The sequence below is a fragment of the Buteo buteo genome, chromosome 11 (assembly GCF_964188355.1).
Source record: "Buteo buteo chromosome 11, bButBut1.hap1.1, whole genome shotgun sequence".
Lineage (NCBI taxonomy): Eukaryota > Metazoa > Chordata > Aves > Accipitriformes > Accipitridae > Buteo > Buteo buteo.
In genome coordinates, this window is record NC_134181.1 from 18351880 (window position 1) to 18364693 (window position 12814).

Sequence of the window (12814 nt, forward strand, 5' to 3'; positions counted from 1 at the left end):
TGCTTCCTCCTTTCATTTCTCTGGGAAAATTTCCCTATACATGGTAAAACCTTTTTGGTTTTTCATTGAATTTTCATTATCATTAAAGTCAAAGGCTATCAGCTATTGTAGCTGTTTATACTTATGAGTAGGTAATCAGAATAATCACTGGTTGTGTGATAGTTCTTCAAGCAAAAGAAACTTCACTTTATTGTGTTTTTTGGGTTTTTTTGGTTTTTTTTTTTTTTGTTGTTGTAGTAGTAGTAGAAGGACCACATTTTTCCAATGGTTTTTCAAGAAAAGTTCAGTTCTTGCAGCTCTAATGCATAAGGAAATAATTTTGCATTCAACAAGAATGACAGTTTGCCTAAATAGAAAATAGATTATTTTCCAAATCCACAGAAATGTTAAACAAATCATTGTCAGATCACGTGCAAGACCTGTCTTGCACTGTTGCAGCTATTGATGGACTGCTGAAGTAAGATATATTTTGATACAGAGAATGGGTGTGGACAGAGGTTCCAGGTTTATGCCCTTGTTTCTCACAGCTGAAGGGGCACAGTTTCTTTGTAAATCTAAAATATGTTAAGAATTCATGAATGAAGGTCATGAAGAGTTTAATTTCAATGAGTCCAGTCTTACTTGTTTGTTTTCTTACTCTTAAAATAATCTAAGCCAGGAATAAACCACAGTAAATTGGTTACTACTGAAATCTACAGAAAAATTATCTGAGCAAATCACACTAACAATAACATAGCTATTTCTTGTCAATTGCTTCACAAAACTGAATGGAAATTTGATGGCATACTGCAAGGCAGTAGGCATGAAAATCAACACTAAAATGCCTAGTTATTTGTATTTCAAAAATGTTAAATAGCTGAAACAAATGACAAAGTCATGCTTCTGCCATTCATAGAATTAAAAAAAATAATTAAGTGATTAGATGGTATATTAAGAGCAAAAGCTGTTTTCATGTGCTTGGATCTAGATTTGGCTTCAATTTGGATTGAAGTAAGGTTTAGAAATGTGTCTCCTTTTTTCACCGTGAGGACAGTCAGGCATTGGAACAGGTTGCTCAGAGAAGTTATGCAGTCTCCATCCTTGGAGGTTTTCAAGACCAGATTGGCCACAGCCCTGAGCAACATGGTCTAACTTTATAGCTAATCCTGCAGCAGGCTGGACTAGAGACCACCTGAGGTCCCTTCTAACCTGAATGATCCTATCCTGATAGATTATTGTGGTAGAACTACTACTATTAAGAACCTATGAGCATTTCTGTTTGAAGGTTCGTAATCGCTTATTTTCTTAGGCAAAATATCCTCAACTTGTATCTAATAATTTACAAGCAGCTTTCGTTTGAAATGAAACTTTGCCAGGACTGAGTTAGACTTTGATCCCATGAAGTGTTGAGAGGTTGAAGTATGATTCAGCAAGGACCTCAGAAATAAGAAAAGCTTTTAAATACCTCTAAAACCTACAGATGCACAACTTAGGAGTTTGGTTTACAAATTAAATTAAGACCAAAGTCTTTACATTACATGTGACTTTCAAGGTCATGTCCTCCGAGTGCTAAGATTATACCATAATAAGAAACAAAACACAGGTCAAATTCTTCCCTTGAGAAATTATTCTGATGAAATGAAGGTCTTAAAGTTACCTCATCCCATTTTAAAAGATGCAAAGAGAATTAAAAGTTGTCAGCAATACCAAAAAGGAACTAATGAAAAGCACAGAGCAGTACATCTGTAGCATAGTCTGCAAGAGCAAATTTTTATCACATGCATACAAAGGTATCAAATTGAACTTACATTCTGCAATTAATTTCATATGGGCAACATAATGCACTCAATTCAGTATTAGTTGCAGGATTAGGCCTAGTCCAATTACTAAGACGTATATCATAAACAGTAATGTTAAGGAAGTCTTATAAAAAATATTTTTTCTCTTGTGGAATATCTTGAAAAACTGAGATATAAATCATTATCATCACCTGCAAAAAGATCTAACTGCAACATGAAATATTTCTCTGGCTCTGAAACATGCAATAAAGTTTGTTGCACAATTTTAAGTCTGTATGTGAATTTATTTCTCAGTTCTAATACAAAACAAGAAAATTAAATTTAACAGCTAATATTTAGTCTTGATATCTTTGGTGAATTCTTGAGTTATGATAATGTCTTACTATGCCTTGAAATAATAAAAAGCATTTTAAGACAATATTACTATTAACTTAAATACTGATCTTCAGTTGTAGAAGTTCTGTGAGGCAAGTTATTATAATTTTTGTCATATCTACTTTTATAAGCATATAGTGAGATAAGCAGCAACTTACTGTACAGCAAAATTGACTGAGTTCACACAGATGTTACCTTGGTTCATGACGCACTTACTTTTAACTTCCATCCCTAAGTTAAGGTTATAACAGGTTAAAAGCAACATTAAAAAAAAAAAAAAAAGAGGTTTTTTTTGAGCTAAACTTAAGTTTCCATCTTGATAAACATACCTGGGACACATGGAGAATAGCAGCTATTATATCACATAAGAAGATATCACAGCAAAGCTACAAGCTGTAACAATTAATGGGAAAACATATAAAATAACAAAACTGATCATCTGACCCTGCCCAATTCATCTTATGCAGGACCACTGTTGCATCCAAGTTACACCATGGAAAAAATTTATCTATTCCACAAAAATTAATTCTAATTAAGCAATTTTTTAAAATATGGTATTATCCAACATTAATAAGGCTCCTTTTTTAAAATAGAAAAAGAATTGTGCTTACTAACATATCGCACACAAAAAAAGGATACTTTTTCCCGTAGGCTAGACAGTACATAGATATAAGTTTTCTTCAAGCTATTCATAGCTAAAATCTGGACAAAATAGTACTAGATTACATTTTCCACTTTCCCTGCAGAGTGCAGCATTTAGACTTAAGATTTAAGAGCATGTTGGAAATACAGACTACTTAATGCAAGAACAAAACTTGCTAGTATGTTCGTATGTTTATGTTGCATAAGATAATACAATCCATCTGTTGGAAAAATCCTCACTGAATATTATATCTGTCTTAGTAATAAACATGAATAGAAATCAAGATTTTTTTTTTTAAATCCAAAACTGAGCAATAGTGAGCCTTACAAAGAAATATGTTTAGGAACCTGAGGCAAATTATACATGTTAATGTTGGAGTCACTGAGAACAGTTAACACAATGTAACCAAATGTCAACTGGAATATTTTGCAGTAACTTACTGAAGAGGTCTGTGTTTAATGAATATACGAACGCTTGGTTTCTAAGTTTTCACTTCAGATGGAGAAGATTAAGTGCTAAGGGTGTTACTGTAAACGTTTAAGTGAGATGAACATCACTGATTTTCTAATTTTACCACATGGTTTATTTCAGAAGAAAACAAGCACCAGTTACATAGCTCTCCTGCAAGTCAGTAAACAGTCACACATGAAAACTCAATACAATTTGCTTCTTTGTTTATGTGCAGGATATTTAGTTTGGTTTGCAAAGTATTAGAAGAATAATAAGAACCTCCTGACAGAATACCACAACTAAATTTCTAAAAAGCCACTCAGTTAATCTCAGTGTTGAATCTAGCTGTTTCAAATTACTGTAATGTATAATAACAGTCTTATTGACAATATAGATGCACAGAGCCAAAAAAAGCTAGAAATAGTGGCCAAAATGATGAACTATAAGCGCCAGCCCAAATGACAACAAACATATGGCCATTAACTGAAGAATGAAGGGGTTTAGGAATGCAGCTGTCTGTGGTCTCCTAAAAGTTCCAGAGGAATGAAATGCTGTGAGGATTGGCAAAGTCTGGATGAGAAGTACTACTGAAGATGGTAGGTCCTAAAATGGAGTCAACCATACGTTCATGTTGGAATTCAGAGATTTCTGTGGTCAGAATATATTCATTCCATTGGCCTCATAATGTACATCAACAAATTAATATTGTATGGATGTCATTTCAAAGCCTACTGAAGACGAAGAGCCATTATTGAAGCCATTAGAGCACAGATGGTTCAAACTATATGCAGATATTCATACTTGCATTTCTGCATTATAGCTGGTTTTTTTTTGTTCTGTTGAACTGTAATGAATTGTCTCATAATCTATTCCATCTTCTTGCCATTAGCAGGCTTTGAATGTTCACAAATAGGAGCAAAGAACTCATTTTCCAGAGCTTTAATCACACAAAGAGGGAATGCCTAATTCTCTAAATGAAATGGTCTGTGATCACTGAAGCAGAGATTTAATATATCACGGCAAATTAGGTAGATTTTAATAAATTACTTATCTCTCTGAATACTTTACATATGCTTATGAAGAAACATAGCCTGTTTGCAAACAGTGGAAATCCACAGCCTATAAAATCCTTTGAAGAAAATGACAAATAAAAAAGTAAATTAAAAAATGAAATGTATTATAACCTCGTTCTCAAGAGACAATCCTTTTGCAGCATTGATTCACAGCTCCATTAAAAATATCAATTAAATCCTTCACTGAGATTGGTTAAAAGCTGGAAAATTAACTTTCCAAGCTAGACACTAGTTATTCAGATACAACAATCCATTGTATATGATTGATTTAGTTTCTAAAAGTGACAAAAAACAAATGAGAACACAGTTGGCCTGTCCCTACAGCTCAAACTAGGTGAAGCAAAATCTGATACTGTATGGCTTCTTTTTGTGCTTTGACAGATGTTGGCAGAAAGTGAATCTTTTACTGTACAGAAGAATGATTGTGCCTGCCCTCCCCCTACTTCAAATCATGATAATCATAAACAGCTGATTATAATGTTAGTAGAAGGCTAAAAGTTATTTAAAAAAAGGTTGCAGTAATTTAATAAGTCCTGCAACTAGCCTCATTTTTTATATTTAATTGATAGGAACTGCATGCATCAAAGAAAACACATACTGAGATTTAATGTGCATAAAATGGATATTAGCATTTTAAAGAGGCAGATTAACACATTAATCCAAGTAATTTTCATATATTGCTTTTAATAAAATCTTCACAGTATAAAATTCTTAATGAGGCTAATCACAGGCATTCCATTTAGTGGGGTGATTAGGGATAACATAAAAGTATTTTTAATCAGTTTTCTAAGGCTTATGGTTTTTTTATTAAAAATTAAAAATTTGACTTGCATTTTTATTACTGTTTTATGTAGGAAAAAATCTTGAAAATGCAAATAAAGCACATCATTCAATCATGTAGGTATTAATTATTTACAAGACGTTGTCCATTGTGGAAAGATTCTTAGCCTTAGGGGGGAAATATAAAAACAAACAGACTGAAAAGTATACAAAACTTTACAACTACAAATCAAGCGTCCTTTTCATATAAATTATACATTAAATATACTATAAGAATTACAAAGATCTCATCTTTGAAGTACTATCAAGCATGTATTTACACTGGGAGAAGGAACTTCTGTAGGCAAACTTCCCTTTCATGCCTCCTAGTCATCTTTGCATTCCTCATAGACTGAACGCAGCGCATGGAGGGCTTCCACTGTTACTTTGAGCTTTCCAATTACTGCACTATCGTCTTGTGAATCGAAAACTAGAAAGGAAACATCAGAAAACAGCATTAGCAATTTCATTTAAGGTTTTGCTTTTGTTCTGATAATTTTCCTTAGCATTTGGACAGATTAAAAGGCACCTAGCATATGCTTAAAAAAGAGAAAAAAAGACGAAATAAAAAAGAACTCTTCCAGTTCAGGCACTCAACGTACTGGAAACCGAGTACTCTAAGAACGAGAATGTACATGAATAAAAGTATTAGTGTTGGAATTAACTGTGAAATAAAGAAAAATATCTGTATGATAATTGCCTAAATTAATTATTTTTCACAATATGTAAATATAGATGTTCCAAATTCTATTAAAGACATACATGCATGCTTATAAATAGTTTTAAGTAAAAAATACAGCAATTAATGCATTTTCTACACTGTCTGTATGACCAGTCCAAATCAGCCTGGACAGTTATTAGTATTTTAAGAGTAAATTATTTTTTCTAGTTAGTGCAATGCATAATTATTTTAATTCCAGTCTTCTATGTGTTGTAAAATAGTGAAGTGTAGACAAAGATGGTACTTCCCTTAGACTAAACTATTTAACTACCTTCATCTTTGTGTATGTGGGTTTTAAAGTAGTATTTAAAATTTCTATTTTACAGAAATTAGCTAACATGATTTAAAATTGCACTCTTATACAATATCTAAGTAAGCCCAGAGGGCCACAATCTCTGCTGTTGTGATTAAAAACATGCTGCTAACAGGAAAAAAATGAGGTTCTTTCCAATACTCCATAAAAAGCAATGAGGCTGCCTAAAATGACACTAGAAGGGATTTGAATAAAAACAAATAATCTTGACAGCACATCTTTTCAAAGCAAATTATACAGCAGACAAATGGCAAGGTTATGTATTTACTATATAATCTGGGATAGGTACTCTGGGACATGCTACAACTTCTAGGCTGCTGGGGACAGCTCAGAAGAGGTTTGGAGAAGAAAAAAACATGGGATAAACTTCCATCTTTTACTTTGTTGATAGAGCTATTATAGGACAGACTGGATGCTATTCTTAGCGATCCAAACCACTTTGTATATCCTTGGACAAATCACTCAGTGAACTGTCAACTTAAAGAGCAGACTTTAGGGGACATTATTCTTTTTACTTGTAAGCATGGTAGGATAAATGTAATTAATGATATCAGAAAACAACATTAATTCTATTTTCTTAAACATTGTCATATTATCTCTGAGACGTATTTGTTATATGTCGTGTCTATGTTCTTTTCCATCCAGCCTCTTGCTGAGCCATTCACTTAATTGCTTCAAATTTCATGTAGGCCACTTCCACACAATCAGCAATGAAAGGAACAAGATGTGAAAAAGATATATGCTTGCAGTCCTCAAAAAGAATGAAGGAAGTTTATGGTATCTAACTTAAGAATGATTAGATCTTCATGTGGTAGTGTCCTATGAATTTACCTGTGACTAGGTTTATTCTTTTTCCCTCAAACCAACAGCCACCTCAGAGAATGTGTACAGTATTATTTAGGAATTTTATTTATGATGCCTTTACATTTAGTTGAAGTCTGTGTCCAGATCTTAAGAACAGGTCCTTTTACAATGACTTTGTCCAAGAAAATATGCTGATATATTCCACTTTTACCGTGATCTGACATATATTAACATAAAATTAATTTCAATTCTCTGAAATTTCTAAATTTTCAGAAAATATGGTATGGATGCAATAAAAAGAAAATCTAAACTGTACAGCATCTGCAGGGAAGGGGAGAAGTGTGGACAGAAGAATAAAATTATTTCTATCTGTTACTATCACTTTCATAGATATAATGTACACAACGTAAAAATTAGTTCAAATGTCTTATGATCAGGGGAAGAAATGCTCCTCACAATATTGAGGTAGTTGTCATTACATAGTAATGATTACCTTTTGACAGAACAAGTAACTAGTAACTAAGTAACAACTAACTAACAACTAGTAACAAAAAACAGTCTTTCCTGTCATAATAATCATCTCAGGTGACAATCAGGAGTTTTAAGAGTTTTGTGAAAGGTGACTTTCAAAGGTACAAAATTATATTTATATCACTAATCAATCGTATCAAATGGGAATTATGACAATGGGAATTATGGCCGTAAAATCCATAACAAAAACAATTTTCCAGTGAGAGACTATGAAATACCTTTTTGGAGGAGATGTGCTTTTGTACAACTACTTGGAGAAAAATTATTAGTGGAGAAAAGATGAAGTGGTTCAGCCACAGTAAGAAGTGCATCAAATCTGTATATTATTTTTCCAGGGTATGGAAATTTGATTCTTCTTAGAATTTTCCTTATCCTGTTCCTGGAACTTTGATGCATACTTTTGAGTATTTTAGCTGCAGCATGGATGCAAATCATGCATGATAATGGAAATGGATAAGAAAGCCTATTTCTTTCCCTCACTACGCAGCTCCCCACCACTCAAGGTATGGTAATTAGACACAGCAGTAAAAGTAGCAAAGTCACATTAGATTGGCATTCTATTAGGGCCAACTAGAATTCTTGCTGTTGCACAGCGTACCTTGCAAAATGGTTGCATTGTGTCTAGTAATCAAGCTGGTTCACTCACCATTATAGGAGAGCAACTGTTTTATAACAGATATACTCTCAACTTCTTCACTGAGCTTTACCACAATGGGGAAAGAGGATGGAGATCAACAGGTAAGAAGAAAAATGCACCATTGATAACCATGTCCCTGCTACCTTGGGGAATAGGAAAGTCTTAGCAAGGAGAATATTTTCCTTCACTGTCTATGAAAGGACCGAGTAGCCTTCTCAGGTCTTTTTATCAGCATTATAAAAATGCTGTCCTAAGACCCAGGAAATGGAAGATTCCACACCTCCTACTCACCTCGTCTTGCTTTCATGAGTCACAGTGAAAGTTCAGTCATAGTCTGTTACAGAAGGATGCTTACTCTAAACTGATACCTAACCAAAGCCACCAGTATTTCATATTGTCTCTGATACAGGTTTCATATGGAGGACACAAGATTGAGGTACTCTGGGGTTTATAACATAACTTCAAATAAAATATAGACATTAGCAATACAGAATTACTGGCATAAATTTTAATAACAAAATGCATATTTGTAGGCTTACTAGCATGAAGTATGTTGTACAGAATAGAGAATTATAAGTGGACATGTCCTGAAAGTTCTTAGGTTTTATAAACTAATTATTATGAGCTGGGAATGCTGGTTTGTTTTGTTGGTTTTTTTTAAACAGATTTTAAGGAATAACAATAGTACACGGTTTTAGCAGACTTTTGCAAATAAACGTGGAAGCCATTAGTTAATATTAAAGAATTTCTTATTGAAACAATGTTAGACAATCACTTGCACAGTAAAGCTTGCAGAGAAAAACAGAAATTCAACAAATAATTTTTAGGTTACAAAACGTTACAAGAAAGTAATCTCTAAAATTTACCATCAATATCTTGCTCAATGATATCTCTCTGCTTCTGGAATATCTCTCTCAAACTGACATAAGCGAAACCGATATCTTCACATTCAAGATCCTGTTCATCTTCTGGGGGATCACTGACCACTGTAAATCGTAAGCTAAGCATAAAAGGGAAAAAAAACCAAGAAAAAGAAAAAAGGATATTTTACCTTCAAAAAGGGTTGAAAATTAACTCAAAAACCAGGAAAAAAAAGGCAAAAAACCACACTCTATTTTACAAGTTAAGCATAAACCAGAACTGTTTATCAATTATATTCAACATTTTCCATGACAAGAATAGTCTGAGACCCTTTCTTTTAAATCTTCCCTCCTTCTTTAGCATTATTTAGCAATACTAGAAGGACAGAGAGGTTGTAACCACAGATCTGCAGGCTTATAGAATTGTTTCATTTTTCTGTCCCCTCCCCCCACCACCCTGTGGCACAATTCTTGTTCATATGGCAGTGACAGGCAGAATAGTCTAAGGATTAAGGACTTTTTCACATTTGAAACTTGTACGTTTGTTTAGCTCAACTGCTGAATCAACTGTTCAAATCACTTAATTTCTTTATATTTACCCCCCATAGGTAAAAATCAAAATTGTATCTATGTACTTTGTGGCCTGTATAGCAAAACTTATTTATATAAAAGATCTAAAAATATAGTTAGGGATTTCTTTGTAGGTTTTTTTTTTTTGGTTGGTTGGTTGGGGGTTTTTTTTGTTTGTTTTTTTAAATTTTTTACTGTGTTGACCATACCATGCAAATTATTTGATGTATAGAAATAAAAACAATTCATAAGCAAAAATGGAAGGTTTAGATTAAATGTAATTATGTTTTGTTGGTTAAAACCTTGTAATACCATAAACTTGTTAAAATTGTTCAACTACTTTAATTCAGTTGGGCCATATAAGATGAACCTGTATGAGTATTTCAGCTTTGATGTGGAGCATGCTTATGAAGTAAAACTTTTCAGTTGTCCCCAGTTGTGGTCCTGTATTTGCATAATAGTCTTGGAGCACATTAATTGGATTTCTGGGCTAAATGAAACTGAAGATGTGCTCCAGGAGTACCTACCCCTAATGCAGTAATCCACTGCGATAGACATTCAGTCAGTAGGATCACAAGTTTTCTGAATTCTCCAAATCATCCTAAAAATCTGTGTACTGTGAATATCAGACCATTAGCAACAACTACTTTGCACTAGAGAGTCTCTGGTCTGCACTACTTGATAATGTAGATCTAGTCTCAGTAAATTTTAAGCCATGCATTTTGTTGGCTTTACACTAAGTGGTGTGGGAGACATGAGATAAAGAATTGAGAAAGACAAACCATATCAAATGTTTTCCTGATATCAGAAATGCCAGCCATATTCAATGAAGCAAGCACTTCCAAACACCAAGTGTAAAATATTTCGCTGAAAGTTATTAAGAATTTTCACACCTCATTTAGATACTTGGAGAGCATATTCTAGCCAAGAACACATTCCACAAAAATAACAGGAACTTAAATGCAGTTCTCTCAAAATAGTATCTTTCTAATGTTGTCTTGTGTATTCATTATTTAAAGTTGGACCTTACACAGCAATTTGTCCTGCACTTGTTCCCTCTGACCAGTACCTCTCATATTTTATCTTCGTTATTCTGTTCTTGTCTTGCACATAAAAAACTACCCATGAGTACAGCCTGGATACAAAGGCCTTTGAGTATTTACTGGGCTGTCTAAACAGCCTGTTTGTCCATCCCAAACATCTAAGCTCATCAACTATACAAAATTTTTGCATTTCTTCTGTGAACTTAAATTACACTCATTACATCCAAGTATGGCTTTTCTTTTAAAACACATTAATTCCAGTATTGTGCTGGAGCTGACTTAAGTCGGTGGCTTGTGTTGGAGCCAAAAACGCCCAGACAGATAAAATGACAGGAATTCAGAGCTAACTACTTTTTTGGTATGCCTTGGCAATGTTATTTAAACTGTAAATGCTTGTGAGCTTTACAGCCGAAAAATGTTACAATAAGCATAATTACAAATGAATAACAATCAAGCTGCATAAAATCCAAGTCTACAGGAAAGGATATCCTAGACAAAATATAATCAAATCTTCCTAAAAGACTTTAAACATAACAACTGCAATACGCTTTTCTAGTAGTTTGTTTTTGTGCTTGGCTCTTACTAACAAATATTTATTATAGAAAATATATACATAAATATTTGTTTGTCACTAAAACCAGACATCTATTGAAAATACGTGTCTTTAAAAAAAATTTCTGGAGTCAGAGAAGGAAAAACATCACAGCTATTTCCAACAGCAGGTGTCTTGACTGAGTATAATGGATCTAACTTAAGATTTTGGTACAGAGCTAAGCAGCTGCAAAACTGCCAAAATTCAATCAAAAAGAAAGAAATACTTAGATGTGTAAGATAAATATGAAATTAAATAAAAACAAATTAAAAATTGTAAGAATAACTGATAAAATTGCTGGGTATTGGGAACAGATCTGTTTTATGATTCAGTGTCAATGTTAAATCAAATCAATTGGACAAACCAGCTTAGCAGTTAAGACAGTTATAGAAGAGGAGGAGATTAGTGCTAGATTAATTTTTATCACTTAAAGGTACCAACTATTGCTAAAATTTTCACTAAAGCATAAACTAAAAGCAGGCCTAGTAGCATTTGGGACAGTACCTTATAGCCAAAGTGGAGAGTTGTTCATACTGGTCCACTTTCTGGTTCAGATCATATGCAAGTATTTTACATGAATACAGCAAGCTTCAACAAAACAGATCAAAAGAACTGCACCTCTAACACCTTATAGTTCCAATATGCCTAAAAGATCATAATATTGGATTAAATCTTTGCTGCTAATCAGAAAGGAGATTTGAACTGTGGATCCCAGGAGAATACTTCAACTAGTAGACTGCAAGAATGGTACCACAATCACTTTAACTTCTGTATTTAAAAAAAATATTACAAATGCTTTCAGTTTAGAAAACATTTTAATATGATATTCAGCATGCTTTAACTTGTTTTCTTCATTTGCCAAAAATTGCAAGAGTTTTGTTTTCAGGCTGAACTGGCTAAAAAGACAGTTTACAATGCCTTGGAACATGCTGCACGTGAACAGGCTTCTCACTCTGCTTCAGCACAGAATGCACAAATGTGCTGCTAGTGTCTCATCTTACCTTAACAGTGCCTCACTTATGTAAGAAGCTTTGATATATGTTGGAATATCAAATTCATACTAGGATTTCTTACAAAAATAAAGCTATGTATAGTGTTTCTCTCCCATACTTCTCTCTAGGATCCTAGACTTTCTCTCTAGCGCATTTCCACATTTCTTTTCTGTAACACCAGGTATCAGTACTCACTTCCTTGCAGGAATCCCATGCCTGCTGACAGAATAAGAAGAAATCTTGACATTCTGTTAAAAGTACTGTGTGGGAAGATATTTGCTAGCCACTGCAAGAAAGACTAGAGAACTTAATGAAAATTGTCTGCTAATAAAGGGCCAAGAGAAAAGTAAAAAAAACTGCCTTAAGCTTAAAATATGCTTTACAACAAAGCAGAAAAACCTCGACAAATATTTATCAATGTTATGATAACACTTAAAGGTGTTATCACCGGCAGGGAATTTAGAGTGCCTGAACAAAAGCTGTGATGTAGGTGAATTTGATTCTAATTCTTTATTCCAGAGATTAGTCATTTTTAAGCAGCAGGGAGAAAACCTGTGTGTTAATATAGTATATTAATGTGAAGCTAACACTGTACACATCTCTATACTCCTAT

General features: G+C 33.5%; 1 protein-coding gene across 9 annotated transcripts in view; it reads right to left on the reverse strand.

The window, feature by feature from the left end:
• Positions 1–4826: 4826 nt before the first annotated feature.
• RPGRIP1L (RPGRIP1 like) overlaps positions 4827–12814 on the reverse strand; it is an 81421-nt gene continuing 73433 nt past the window's right edge. For all 9 annotated transcript variants that reach the window (XM_075040253.1, XM_075040247.1, XM_075040250.1 and 6 more), the window contains 2 exons: positions 9011–9144; positions 4827–5568 (listed from right to left, as the gene is read on the reverse strand). In XM_075040253.1, coding sequence (XP_074896354.1) covers positions 5465–5568; positions 9011–9144 — 238 coding nt within the window. In that variant the 3' untranslated portion in view covers positions 4827–5464. The remainder of the gene's footprint in view (positions 5569–9010; positions 9145–12814) is intronic.